Source organism: Galleria mellonella, unplaced genomic scaffold, assembly GCF_026898425.1.
Source record: "Galleria mellonella isolate WM207_F2 unplaced genomic scaffold, CSIRO_AGI_GalMel_v1 utg40, whole genome shotgun sequence".
Classification (NCBI taxonomy): Eukaryota; Metazoa; Arthropoda; class Insecta; order Lepidoptera; family Pyralidae; genus Galleria; species Galleria mellonella.
The window spans coordinates 3176944-3192942 of NW_026442094.1; the positions used below are offsets into that span (position 1 = coordinate 3176944).

The 15999-nt window shown below is 31.9% G+C and overlaps 1 protein-coding gene across 7 annotated transcripts in view; it reads left to right on the plus strand.

Annotated features, from left to right (window-relative positions):
- LOC113520306 (microtubule-associated protein Jupiter) overlaps window positions 1–15999 on the plus strand; it is a 166155-nt gene that overhangs the window by 148358 nt on the left and 1798 nt on the right. For 3 of the 7 annotated variants that reach the window (XM_031914644.2, XM_031914645.2, XM_031914642.2), the window contains exons 2-4: window positions 12174–12324; window positions 13954–14125; window positions 14823–14915. In XM_031914644.2, coding sequence (XP_031770504.1) covers window positions 12174–12324; window positions 13954–14125; window positions 14823–14915 — 416 coding nt within the window. The remainder of the gene's footprint in view (window positions 1–12173; window positions 12325–13953; window positions 14126–14822; window positions 14916–15999) is intronic. The other 4 variants (XM_031914647.2, XM_052898058.1, XM_031914646.2 and 1 more) reach the window with 4 other exon arrangements.

Genomic DNA, 15999 nt, shown 5'->3' on the forward strand with positions numbered 1-15999 from the left:
TTAGTGTAGGTACTAAATTTATTTAAATCCACTTAGCTGCTTCAGAGTGATTGAATAGCACACTTTTTTATATGCTCATATTTATAATATTAAATGTAAATTGTATTGTAAATATTGACTTCCCATTGTGCGACGAAAACTGTTACATTGGTTAATAAAGAAATATAATATAATAGTATCAGTCAAAATATGATAATATGCTGGATAAGAAACATGTTAGAAAAACGATAAAAATGTTTGTGCTTCTCATATTAAAACAGTGCGTCCTATGAATATGGGGAAACCGTCCCTCAGTTTCTCTTTATATTTGGCTTTAGATTTTTTGGTACTTTTCGACCCATATGTCTAAAATAAAACTGTCACTGCCTTATTGGCAGAAAGGATGTTAATATTTTCGTTTTTACGTTGTATTTATTTGAGTAGCTTTAATTTCATAACATCGTTTCGAACGCGACAATACAAATTTGCTCACCATAATGCACTGAGTAAACATATTGATTGATACACACACATTACACTGCCGCCCACTAGTTGATGAATCAAATGAAAATACAGCAATTGTATCGAAAAAGCTTACGTACATTACGCCTTCTTCAAAAAACGTTTTTCGATAGCTCATGTCAAGAAGCAATGGACAACAACGTCGAAGTTAAATGTTCTTTGTGACTATAGTGCGGTAGGGTCGTAGACGCCTCCCAGACGGACGGGTTAATAACCGCATTTCATGCCTAAAGTAGGTAGATCTAAGTATCTAGATATACGAATGAACTTAATACTTTAAGCGGTGTTATTGAACATTGAAGATTAGTTAGTAGTGTTGAACAGTTTTATAATCAGGTTTACTTGCTTATTTATATTTGTAAAAAAATAGGTTAATTCGCAGTTGGTTTTTAAAATGACCTATTTTATGTAAACTGAATATGAAAAATAAAACTAAAATAAAAGTTCTTACCAGCACACACGGGCAAAGACTTTGTACAAAGCTACGATAATCAATCCTACTTCCTTATTACGTTTCAACATGAAGATACTTCCATTCTTGTAGAATATTTTTTTAAAGAATCGATCAGTACCTTCCTAGAACGGCTGTATTTCAAAAGTTAATCGATTTTATCATCTCATCTTTTATTTGTTACCATCACAAATAATATAGGTACTATGATAGTTAGATAGCAGTAAGTAAAAGTTATATAAACTATAGTTATAAAAACTTATAGTTAACTAGTTTAAAATGTATAAAGTAATAATAAATATATATCTATATAGCAAACTACAGGAATTAATGTTTCAAGGTTATAAATTCAAGGTACGAATCAAAAACCTCAGTAATACGGCTGATGTGTTACAAACTTTTAATATTAGGGGTGGAATAAATAGGGGTGATTGAACCCTAGTAGCTCTGTCGCATGTTACAAATATAAGAAGTTATACTTACTTGTTTTATACGAAATTGATTATGATTTTTTTATTAAGTTTGTACTACATTAATTTTGCCAAATAGCTTTCAACACATAGATATTATCGGTGTCCCTGAGACACACAGACAAAAAACGCAAACGATGTAAAATAAGTACTTCAATCTATATGAAAATAGCATGCTACTACTAAACAAGTATTTATGTCTAGAACGTACTGGTTTCGAGACCATTTGGGATCCATATTTAGTGGCCATAACACAAACTCAGGCCTGGCTACTTGTTCTTGTATTACAGATGTTACCATATCGCAATTTGCCTTTTCAAATATGTAATCTATAATTCCATTTTCGTCTATCCTCTTTACTTACTAGTTCGAACATATTATATAGGAACTCCCAATAGAAATTTAGTTAAGTTCAAGTAAATAAATGAGTAACAATAACTAGGACCATATATAGAGACGTGGAGTAAAGACCAACGCTATATCTATTTTTGGTTTCTTTTAGTTATCATTAAGAAACATTTTCCACTTCCTAACACCTTGTTAACTAGCAAATTGCTACTCCATAATTTCATGCAACAATTATCTTCGTTATGGGTGCCTTTTCACCAACTAGATTTCATTAGCAAATGCTTAATGTTCAAGACAAAACCTTTTGTTTCTTAAAGAAATGACTAAACATTAATGTTTCTTTGCATTTTGAGCTTTATTAATCAGGTTATAAAATTCTTTGTTGTATGAATGAATAAATGCCTGAACCAGGTGCGAAATATGAATGCGCGAAAATTCTGTAGGAACAAAGAATGGGTAGAAGGCAGCAGTTTAACACCTGCCTGTCAGTATAAAAAGGGTAAATTTGTATGTGCGCGTTGTTTCTGTAGAAAATGCAAGATATTGTTTGTATGCTTTCACCTATGTACCTAACGGGTGAAATCAAATTAATTAGCATATTTTAAAAAAAAAAGTTCTATTAATGAAGCTACACATTTTTCTGAAGGATTTTTTGTCGTTTTTCAACCTAAAATGGTAAAAAATGTACCCTCCCTACTACACTGCGTTCATCATCAAGTTAGTATGGAAAGCATTTGTACTTATTACCTTATATTATCCTAATATTAACAGATGAATAAAACCTATAAAAAAACAAATATCACTTTAATTCCATATAAATGTACAAATGAATGTAGTATTCGACTTGCCCATTGCCACGGAATGTCCGAAAAGATTTATTATTCAATTGCCCAGTCTGTATCTACATTTTTCCAAGCCTATTCAAATCTAATCTAAAGCAGTGGGAACAAAGCCTTCCGAGCATATTTTTACAATAACTCAAAGTGTTTTGACTATCACCGGAAATTAAAATTGGCACGCAATTTTTTTGGAACAATAATTTTCCAAAAATGATTTATAAATCACACAGGTAATAATTTAAATGTGTAAGATAAATGAATATTATTAATGGTAAACACTCAAATCTATCAAACGAAATTATAATGGAATAAAATTTACAACATGCAGGTAGTAGGATTAAAATAGACAATTCTCTAGAAAGTTCAATAATGATCGCTTTTTGCTTAAACTCACCTACATTTTAGAATGGCGAAATATGATATATTATTGTCACGAAACGACCATATCATGTCAAAATGTAACATAACAAATATATATTTGCGGCCGAGTACGTCTCTTCTGTTTATACATGATTCTAAATCTTTATTTGTCGAATTGTATCTTTGTCTTTGTTTAGCGATTTAAATATAATTAGCCAAAGAGTGTTGGGTTCTGTAATAATATTTAAATGTTTTTCATTTTAACATAAGAAAAACCAGATTGATCTATGTAAATTGTCAAGATTGAAAACAAATATATTATAGATTATGTTTAAAAATATCTTTAACAATTCAATTGATTTAAGATTTTTTTTAATCCGAACATTTAGATAGTAATGGGAGGTTTCATAAAAAAACAAAATTGTTCATTACTCTTCTTTGCGAGTCTCGGAATTTTATATTTTCAATAGATTTAAAAAAGAAAGAGTTTCTTAATTCAGTTGTATTTTTTTTTAATATTTGTTACCTCATAACATTGTCGGTTTTAAACCGATTTAGAAAATTCTTTTTTTATATGAAAGGTACCTAATACTTACAAATTGGTTCCATAAAAAAAATATCAAAATCGGTTTAGTTGTTGGACACACTCTTTAATTATTAAATTTTTCTTGAAGGACCGAAATGTGATCTTGTAACATTTACACTCGTTATTAGACAGATATGACAAAATAATGTTACAGTATCGTTTTATCCATTGTCTGTGGATCTCCAAAAATGGCGGTCAGAGATGCTTGTAATTTAAGAGCTGGACAGAGAGAATGTGTAATTTCGTCCAATTTATTGTTTTTTTATCAAGTGCCGGATTAGAAACGTGTTCTTTCTGCTGTTTAGTCGAAAGGCCATTGTGAAGAGATCGGTTAATTATGAAATTGCTGTTATTCACGCGTCCGTTTCTGTAACCTGGTATGATAAATGGTGTGCGAAGCTGTTAATGTTTGTATTCCGTATAAATGAAACAACAACACGCATCTCAATGCTTGTTTTGTTCTAATTTACTTAAAAGCAGCGATAGCTTTTTGTATATTTTAATGTTATAACTACCGGTTTATCTTATGTGTAATTAGATCGAAACAGTTTGACTTGTTTCGGAATCAATTCGTGGTCCTTAATCATGAGCATCTGTGACGCGGCGAGAGCCTGACTAATAACCGGTAGCTATTATATCAAAATATAATATATACTAACGAAACATCTTGTATCTTGTTACCAATATTTATCAATATGTAATTATCTACTTACAAGAGTCTTCTGATATGGTATGGATAAATAAAACGAGTAATGAAATTGGATTTAGCAAGAAAGTGGGACGCTAAAAGTTCGAAACTGATTTAAATCTAATTTTGACACAAAACATAAGTACGTAAACTACATGCTTACCAGCTATGTATACACATGAATTGTGTGTACATCCCATTTTTAACCCCGATAATACTTTTCTGTGGTAACAACAAAATCTATACAAAGGAAGTATTTGTTCCTCGCATTTCATTCATAAAAATAATCTCATTTAGTCTTGACTGACTTAAATTACTAGTAAAAGTCACATTGGCTATTATAAATCACAGTCTTCAGTTTTCTTAGTATCACAGCTGACAAATTAGTAGAGATTTATCGTGTAGATAGATATGTATACCGATGCTACCAGATTGGAATGGGCATTCCACTTGATAATCTTGTTATTCCATACTGTATATAAGATAAGACATTTTTTTTACAAAGGCCATATAGCTAGAACTAGAAATCTAAGTAATCTACTAAATTTAAAAATTAAGTGTTTCGAATGATAAAAATTAATATCTCATGGAGAAACTTTTAATGTAACCATTTATGTGTAGGCGTATTTGTGTGCTTAAAAGTGGTAAAAAGGTTTTTGTTAAATATATCTACTATAGATCATTACAAAGTAATGACAATTCTATTTGATTATAGAAAACTTTCAAAATACCTATAAAATATCTGAGCCGCGATTAAGTATCTCAAACATCTCTAAAATGTTCTGGTAGACAATGTCTATAGCGTCTCTGCTTTTTGGGCCACACATTTTATTCATCAGTAAAGTAGACGAGTAACATTTAACTAGTTAGTTCTTCTTTAGTTAACTGTGAACGCAAGAAAATATTTAATTATTTATTAACCAGTGACCGTATAACTTTTCTTGACTTCGTTTTATACATGAAGTAATAATGGTCAAGGTTGATTTATTAGAGTAAAACGAGGTGATTAGAGTTACATATGGTTAATACTTTTACATACATTTTATATTAAGTAGGTATATCTAAAATAATATTATAAAGACTAAGATTTGATTGTTTGTTTGTAATGAATAAATTCAAATAATATTTAATTGATTTTAAAATATTATTATAAAATATTATTTTTTCCAAAACAGGCAACAAAGTTTTTAAGATATACAAATAGGCAACTACTATTTAATATTAAAGCCTTTCTATATATTAGCGACAAATGAATACAACATAACATAGAATGTTTATTATCTATATCCCATTGGAGGTTGCTATTTTACTTGAAACATAAATATCTTCACAGGAAATAACATTATTATATGTCGTTATATGAGACTTTATATTATCCTCAATTTATTGCGATATTCTCGTATCTTGCACGGTCTGTAGAATTTCATATAATGTTATTATTTATATGCATGTCACTCGATTAACTGATTGTTGCTGAAATTAAATTACTTGTGTGTTAAGTGCTTACCCTTAAACAAGATATAACATTATCCTTTCAATATTACATAATAAAAGAGCGTTTTTGGCGTACCCAATCGTTTATGGAATTTGATATATACGTACTATTCGGGATGAAGAAGGACATAGTGTGCTTTTTATCCCTGTCAATAAACAGTATATAAAAGCTTGTATCAATTATTAAGATAGTAATAGTGAATAATGCAAGGATGAATTGTATTTTTTTTATGCAACTTAGAATGCTTACAAACAAGCTTACAGCTTACAGTTGCTATGGGGTGAACAAAGTTGCTTTGCAGTGATATATATATATATATATATATATATATATATATATATATATATATATATATATATATATATATATATATATATATATACTTACATATTGTTTACTGACACTGTAGTTAGTTGTTATTTATGAAAGTAATGTCGACACGGTAACTCGTTACTGTGATTTACTCGCTATGTGATTTCAAGGAACAAAAGCGTTAAGTTAGAGCCGATATCTTAAAACAATTCGGAAATGATAACAGACACATCGTAAAGTTTCATTTAGGTACCTTGTACCTGCTTGTTAAAGATAGGGGACGATGGAAATTTATACTAGGGGTGCCTAATATATAGCACAATCTATATATTGTAGTTATAATATCTATATATTGGTCCAGTATCGGGTATATTAAATATTGATTATCCAATACATAATATAGAAATGAAGAACCTGATCTTAATGAATATAGATATCCGACTAATACGTGCGATATCAAAATGACTTTTTTGTCCGCCAGCAATGTGCAGAGGAACCTAATATATAGATGTCGTGGCGTTACCGATTTTACCTATGCTTAAGTGGTAACACGAACCATAATATGATTTGATATGTTTAATCCGTCGAGTCTTATAGGCCTCCCACGTTAAAGATGTAATATAACGGATCGGGGGAAAGGGATTGTTAGTAATGGAGACTGAGAATCCCATTGCTAGCAATATATCCAACCAGGTCGACCTCCTCTCGGTTCTCCCTGGAAACTATCATGGTTAATTCCTAACGAATTCATCATGATGTGCTAACTGGCCTGTTTTCATTCTCATCTATCACCCTTCACTGGTGCTCCGCCAGCGTATCCTGTTAGTGCAGGCGGGGCTACCATACCATTTTCACCCATCAAAAAAAATATATATATATATATATATAACGGATTAGTACGTTTGCATTGGAGGGGTTTTTTTAATGGGTGATAAATATGACAATGGAATAGTTGTTCCTGATGCACGCTGGCGGGGCATCAGTGAGAAATGATGGGTGAGGATGAAAGCCATACTTAGCCCATCGTAACGAATTCTAGAAGAGTTAAGCAAAATGCTTTCCAGGGGCTTCTATTTTGTGGTTTAGATGTTTATTGTCTAGTTTCTTATAACAAACGAGTATTCTTAATTTAATTTCAGAAACAGTTTTTAATCACTTTTTCATGTCGCATTGGATAATGTCCGGTAGAGACACAAGCGGTGATGTCGGAAGGAAATGTGGCTTTCATTATTATCTTTTTTTACGGTTATAATTTGTTTATTTATGTAGAAATTTTATGTCTCAGTACATATACGGTGATAATTTGTTGATTTATAAAGAAATTTTATATTTCAGTATCTTATGTTTCTATTTAATCTTTGCGGCTTTCAATCTGCTTGCATTCTTTGTTTCAATAAACTTTTTATTGACAGTAAATAAATATATCATAAATATAATCTTTGATGGTACGTACGTGAAACGTGGGCTTTTAATTAATACGTTGAATTGATTTTATCTATAAAACCGTGCTTGTTTTATTACCAATAATTAATAAAACAAAGGAAAACCGTTATCCGGCTATAAATATAATGAAATTTAGATAGTAAATGTCTTTTACAGCAAATTGTCGTCAGTTTGTCATTGATGCTATTAAATGTAAACTATCGTGAAAGTGCACAATCGTTACTCGCCTTTCGTTCGAAAATGAAGTTTTCTCTTGTCGCTCCACGTATGATAAAGTTACGTGGGTTCTTATTACTGTAGATATCATTAACATGGTCTCATTATATGGTGTTTGTAGAGCAAACTCACCGCACATTTGCAAAGCGTAAAACCATTAAGTGGTTGAATACTTTTGATATTACACACGGAGAACTTAAAAGATTTTACTGCAATTTATCAAACGACATGTAAGTGTCGTTTGTTAATATCATTATCATTTACATATTATATACGAGTGTAAATATGTAATTAAATAACATCATGTGAAATATTCAATCATTTACTATATTAAAAATATACTGCATATGTTGAAGTGAGTGTATTTATTAAGTACTTCATGGTGTCTTAATAGCTCTACCTAAAATTTTGGTATAGGTAAATGCTAGTAGGTACCTGTTTGGTATGACTGAGGATACTTATTTGGTTACTTCTTATCTTAATAAGAAGCTTTTGCTTGAGAATAAAGTTAAATAAAAAAAAAAAAATAAACTATTCATCATATTTTAGCCTATCATATGGCACTTTAGCAACATCTTACTTATTGAATTTATTAAGCCGTTTAATTTACACGTTGCAAGGTCCGGAATTACCCAATCAACGTTAAATCTTTTTTTTTAAGTTGTAAAAAAATATTAATTAATTGAATCGAGCCCTTTGTTGCGCTTTCAAAGGGAACGTTGCCGTATGGAAACCAGATGTGATATTGACTATCTAACTGTAGCGAACGAAAACTTCCTTCCCATAACATTTCCTTTTTGAATATTGTGTTTATATATCTTCCGGCTGTTTTCTCAATCGTTTGACAGCTGTTTATTTTCGTAGCAGTCGACGCCGTGTTTGTTGCGTGTGGCGCATACGCAGCAAATGCTATGGATAATACAATTAAACAATTTACTCTCACACACTTTCTTCCCGTAACTAATTATAGGAGCGGTCGAATAAACGGTTTGTTTTAAAGATTCGTAATTATACTCGTTTACACGCGCTTAGGAAAATGTATTCTGTTTTATAATTCGTATCTAAGTGCAATTCGATTCGCGCCCACGATGTGATTGTGGCCTGCGGGGTAAAATAAGAGATTTGATTTCGAATTACCATGTAATTGTTTCCTATTATTTTATCTGTCGGACAAATGTAAAGATTGGTCTTTAAAATGTTATCTATAGCTGACAGAACACTGTTATTTTTATTCTCTTTCTACTTTTCGATATCAATGGGATTATTTAATTTGTATTTACTTTGCCTTAGATTATATTTTTTAAATTTTCGTTTATTATTTTCAAAAGATGAATTTACAAATAACATAAGAGCACTAAATGATTGTCAACTGGCATATTAACCTTATTTCTTAAGTAGCATTTGTTAAAAAAAAAAATTCTAGCAAAATTACTAATTAAGGAATAATTAGGTACCAAAATATACAAATAAGGAGAACTAGTAGCATAGTAGAATGATAGTCAACTACGAGTACTAAGACATATATATTTTTCTAATATATCATAAATGTGAGAGTTTGTAAAAATGTTTGGATGTTTAGATGTATGGATGTTTGGTACTCAATCACACTTAAATGGCTGAATAGATATGAATAAAATTTGGTACATGGGTAAATTATAACCTAAATTTATACATAGAATAAATTATACACCAAAAAATTTACGCTGGAAATATATAGCTAGTATTATATATATAGGTAGGCACTACTAAGTTATTGTTAACGTCTCAGCTGTGTCACAGTTTCGAGACAGATGACGCAGTGCCGCTGTATCGATTCATTTATCTGGGTTGCGGGCCATACTTGCTGCTACTAATGTTATAGAATTGTTGTCCTCAAACAATAGAAGGCCTACATTTCTTGTATTAAACAATAGGCTTTAAAGGAAATTCAAGGCCGCGACTAATTTGCAGAAATTACGGAGATCGGGGTTTAAAGAAAAGCATTTCTACCGTTGTTTCTAGTTTAATATAAACATTGGATAGTAGATGTGATCTCCATGTGGAAGTAAGAACACGGTAACAGCGAGTTATTTTTTCTTCAGAATGTGGTAACAGACGACTAGAAAAGCAATATGTAGGTAATACACTAGTGCAAGGGAAACTTGAACTCCTTCCTTTCTTGAACTCTTTCTTTTAATTACCTATTAAAAGCGCGTAGGCGTTTAATAGGTAAATATAAGGACTTGTGTCTGGCAGTGAGGCGTTAGTGGGTTATTGTGAATAGATAATTACAAATATTTAAAATTCAATTACTTATTACTCCTACTTTGCAACCTATTTAGTTTCTAAGTATTGATTGACTTATTTCCAGTTGAGTCCATTTATTAATTGGGTATATCATCCAGAGTGGACTCAATATCTCTTCAAAATCTTGCAATGAGCTTGAGAATCTGTACTTACCTAAGATTTGTTAAAATTATAAAGTAGTAGTTGTAGAAAGTATTTTATATGCGCGACATAAATCATGTAAAGATAGTAGATACTTTTTTTATACTACTTGAAATACCTAACAAGCTGACGGCCAACCTGATGAAAAGTGGTAACGGCCTATATATAAAAACTGCACCATGGTCATCATAGAAACACTGTGACGCCCCTGATGAAAAGTGGTACGGCCTATAGACAAAAATTGCACCATGGTCATCATAGAAACACTGTGACGCCTACGATACCTCACGTCCTGAGGACTAAGGTGTATATAAAATATTAGATTTACAACAACTGCCTATTTTGTACCTATCTAACATACATCGCGAGTTAAACTCCAGGCGATAATCCTTTAACATGGCACTTGGCGCTAACAATTACCTATTAGGCAACTCTAGCGAATTTAACATTCAATATATTATTAAATTTTAGTCTTTATTTACTTAGACATAAGTGCTAGAGTATGACCAGCAAAGTTGTTATTGCATGTAGCACCATTTGACATGTTTATAGTAACTGCAATTACCACACTTGCTTATCTACACCCAGTATACAAACCACATGTTTGCGCTTCAAAATCATTATCGAAACATCTTGCAAGCTTGCTGAATTATCGAGTTAGCTGGGACAAGTTGCTATTACTTACCAGCCTCAAATGGATCACCTATATTGCAGCTTTGAGCATGATTCATTAGATCTGCAAATCGTCCTTTCCGTCCTGATGTTTATCTAGGTATAAATATATTGTTTACAATATGGACAAAACACAAATTCTTACCGGTTTTGCCTTTTTAATTTTAATATTTCGTTATGTATTTTAAGATCAGATATAGAATACTGAAAGAGTAAAGTATATTCAACTAAAGAAATACCATAGAAATCACCCTGATAAATATAAACATATTCATGAATACATACATATATTTGTATTATGCGGGAATTGCACCCGCGACCATCGGACGATGGGACAGTGTCAAATTGGTACATCATTATCACGGTCGCCAAATATTGCTTGTACCTAAATCCTTTAATAACGTGTGTAGGTATTTACCTATCAAATGGGTTTCGTTTAAAATTCAATGTGTATTTCAAGTCATAAGCGAATTTTAATCAGGATTTATTACCCCCACATACGTTTAGAAGTTACACGAAATTTACATTAAGTAATCCAATATTTATACAATATTAATTGAAATGCAAGACAACACTACGTCGCCCCCTACATGCATAAATGGACATGCACGGACATCATTACATGCACATTTCCGGTAGGGGAGAGTGGTCAACAAACCACAATCGATTGGTGTACGTAGGTAACGCAAACCATTTGGAAAACCACAAAATTTTATATTTCAATTGCAGGTTTAAGTTGATAAGTAAACATGTAATATGACTTGGTCTTTATGATTGAAATCAAATTATTTATATCGTCATACTTTTTTTTTTAATATATGCAGTTCATCTTTCTTATTCAAATTAGATGAAGTCTTAATTTTATTTACATTATTTTAATGCCAATCGATATTAGGACTTTTCGTTTTATGGTAGATAAACTATGGAGACGTATATGAAAGGCTGTAACAATGATGAAAAGGAATTTATAACAGCCAAATAAGCTTAATAGTAAGCGTAATATATTACTTACGTACAAGTGACCTAAATGAATTATTTTGATTATATCATGATAACATGGCCCGTAAATAATTAGAAAGGCTGAATTTAAATTTAGCTAGATTCGCTAGGGGGTCTGAATGAATGTTCACTTTTACCCATACACGCTTAAATTTTTGTTTAGTATAAACGTTTCAAGATCACATTTTTACATTCGCGACTTAGTTCTCTCTTCTAGCTATTGTTCTGAGTACTTGTGTTTATTTAATCTAAATCAGACTAATTATTTCGATTAATAGATAAATGAACTAAGTAATTTTTGTCGCAACAATTGAAATCTATTATTTTCTACTGCAAGTTCCTTAATTTTTGTTTTTTAATTTCCAGGGTGCCAAATGCTCCCAAGAGCTGCATCGCCGAGATCTTCAGCTCGGATGTTACAGACAGTAGCCCAGTGAAAAACGGCACCGTGCGCCCGCGTGTGGTGCGCGATACACCGACTCGCCCCCGCGACACACACTCCAGACTTTTTGGACAGGTGAGTTCAATATTTTAGCAAAATATTTACATCATTATTCATCACTATAATCATAATTTCTTATCGACTTATTTTAATATTTTTAAACCTATACGAACACTTTGATTAATAATAAGAATTACAGTCAGCGTCTAAAAAGATATCGCGTTATTTGTTTAGTAAAACAAGGACGTTTGTTCTGGTATTCTGATGAATTTAAGATTTGCTTAAAATAATGTGACTGCGAATCTCTATATTGATGATCGATAACTGCTACTATAACATTATAAACTTGTAATTTTTAATACTAAATTTACATCAACACTTTAAACGCATGTAAATATATGTTAAACACTTTCATTGTAACATTAATCATATATTTGTTTAAGAAATTCAGTTTATAATAATTGAAAACGCAGTTTGACACGACATGGTTTCGAAACTGTGTTCAGAACTCACAATGCACCATGCAAACTCTACAACACATTTAATTATAATAAGTCGATAAAAAAATATTGGAAAATCACATAATGCAATGCTATTTTGTTTTGTGTATTTTATATGAAAATTTTTCGAATTGAGATCGAAAACAAGCTTGCGTGCTCACCTGAAGTCTTTCAATTGACGCTTATAATATCCCACAGCTGGTCATTACGAAATGATCGTGCAATATTGGCAATTAATGCTGCATCACAATCAAGCTTTTATTTTATTATTATTTACGCAATAGGTTACTTTTAATTTAATACATTATAGCTTATGTATCTGTAAAAATTACCGTACGCAAATATATATAATTACAATAAATGTAATTGAAGTCAGCAGAAATTGTATAATGTGGCGTACGCTGCCTGAACGGTTTGAAATAAAGAAATAAAATGTAAAGCAAAAATATTAATTACATTTAGCTTTACAAAAAAGTCCGCGACAACATATATCTAAGTTTAATATCTCAGCCAAAAACAGGTTTTATGTTAAAAGTAAAATAAATATATACAAGATTAAATTTGGATACAGATTTGACGTATAATTTACAAATTCTTATAAAAACAAATAGCTAAATTAATATAGAAATTTCATGGAGATATAGTCAGTCTATTTTGATAAATACTAGTCTTATTAAAATATATTGAACAGTTAAAAAGTTGCACAAACAAATATTGCACCTGTGCGAAGCTGGGGCGGGTCGCTAGTTATTTATATATTAATTAAGCCAAATTAATAATGTCAAATAATGCCTTTTATATATGCCAAAATTTAAATAAATATTTCAATATCTATATACATCAAGTAAGAATCAATAACACAAGGATTTTATAATAGTGATGAAATTGCCATAGTGACAAATGCCATCTGTATGCGACGCTAACTTACTTAATCTATATAATAAAGCGTAAGAAATTATTTATTTATTTGAACTAAACTCTGAAACTATCAGTTGGAATTAAAATATTCTTTTTGCATATGATAATTCATTACTTGAAGACGCTTATAGATAATTTAAAATCACGATACCACTACGGCTGAAGCTGTGAGATACGGCCAGTACTATTTATAATGCAATTAATTACAACTTGTAATAAATACACATACGCTTTGTCAATATACACGCTCGCCTCCGCTTAAGAAGACTGCTTTAAATGCTTTCAGGCTGTAAATACTTCTGTAACTCCGATGATCACGGACACCATACGCAGTAACATCCAGTTCGGGGATTCGCAGATGAACGGCGGCAGCCCCATCCACTCACCCTCCAAACATCTGACCAATGGAAGCGCCTCGTCGACGCCCAGTCGAGGTGAGAGGGACTTCGCGGAACACTGTGAGTTCATTTAAATGTAGGCACGAAAAGAGCACTGCTAATAATGCAATGGGAGAAACGTGAGCGTTCGATTTCAAGTGACGTAGATCAAGGAGATTTTAAAGGAAATCTTAAATGTGCTGTTTTAGAAAAGGTTTTAAACTGTATATAAAATATCTTGCTTATAAACTCTCTAGAAATATATTGTTTCTATGGTACATATGATCTTACATAATATGGCGCTCGCGTTTCTAAATCTTAATCTGGCACTTGTGCACGCAAAGATTACATGCTTCTGAACAAATAAATCTCTAAAATCAATTTCTTTCACCTGTCATATAAAGATTTGAATAATTACAATAATAACAGTTAACAAATGTATCCTAGGAGTCATTATAATAACTTGAGTGATATAATCTACTTACGTAAATTGAAAAATCACGAAGAGAAATTGAAGTGTAATATTAAGCCGTGCTTTGCTTAGAATGAAGCATGATTATACAAAAATATATTTAACTGAAATAACATAGTACTTACTCTCATGTGATTTAAAACAATAATGTTTAACAATGAATGCACGTTCATATAATATGTATTTATCTTACATACTTATTTTTATACTCCATTAAGTTAGGATTCGATCCAAGAAATTTTATAAATAGGGATAGTTATTCTGTAAGAGGTTCGAATGAAAACCGTGTATTCTGTAAATGATCAGCAACGTACTCCCCACCGAAGAGGAATCCAGTGACCGGGGACGGAGTTATGGTGCCACCGCCGCGCCGTCGCCACCCGGGTGCCAGCCTGCGAGGTGCCAACACAAACCTCGAGTGCCTCGACGAATCCATCCTTGAACCACAACCCACTCACCGTTATTTCACTCGTGATTGGCCTCCTCGTCCTGCTCATTACTATGTTGAGTCAACTACAAAACCAGTTCCCAACATCCCAAAAAATCCTTATACTCTACTCGGTCTTAAAACTGATGACCCACAAAAAATCCATCCAATAATAGACAACGATTCATTTTCCCCTCAGCCAGTTCTTGACAAGCATTGGCCTCCGTTTCCTGCTCAACACTACCTCGAACCGTCTGACCATAAAGTCCCTTATCATCCTTTGCTTCCTTACGCGTTTGTTGGCATGACTTCAGCCCTCGGTGACAGGCCTAAACCTGATTATAAATATGACCCTGTGCCAACTTTAGACGGACCCGTCGATCCTTTTCTCGTGACTCATACTGATCCTCCGCCAACACTATTTAAATATGAACGTGATTGTCCAATACCTGATCTCACTCCATTGGCAACTCAAGTTATACCTGGTCCACATACTTTAACAGGTTTCCCACCTATATTCCATAAATACATCCCAGGGTACATATTTGATCGAAATCGGCATGCTGAGGACTTCCGACCTAAGACGTACTATGTAGACTATGTTCGCCGAAGAGAGATGGGTGGGTGTTCAATTTAGATTGAAGGAATGCTTTTATCATTGCACTAGTTGCCCTAATGACTGTACTGAATATTTTTATCAGATAAAAGCTTGTGTATCGCAACTACAGTAGGGTATTTTCACTTACTATTTGAAGAACCATAAGACGATTCCTTCAAATTACCAAATTGAGCACTCATTGCCGTTTTATTATTTGCTGCTTTATCAATTGTTAGGTATTTAAATGTCGTTTTTGTGTATGAAATAGACTTTAAAGACATTAAGAAACATTATTGTAAATGCTTCTTGTGGTGTTTGTAAGTTCTAATTATTTTCTGTTGTTTCTTATTTCTTATCTGTTTAATTATATTGTTGTCTTCTGTACTTGTAGCACGCAATTCTATCTTTTCAGTGTATTAATAGATATCCTGCCTTATTATATTATACTGTAGTTAGAA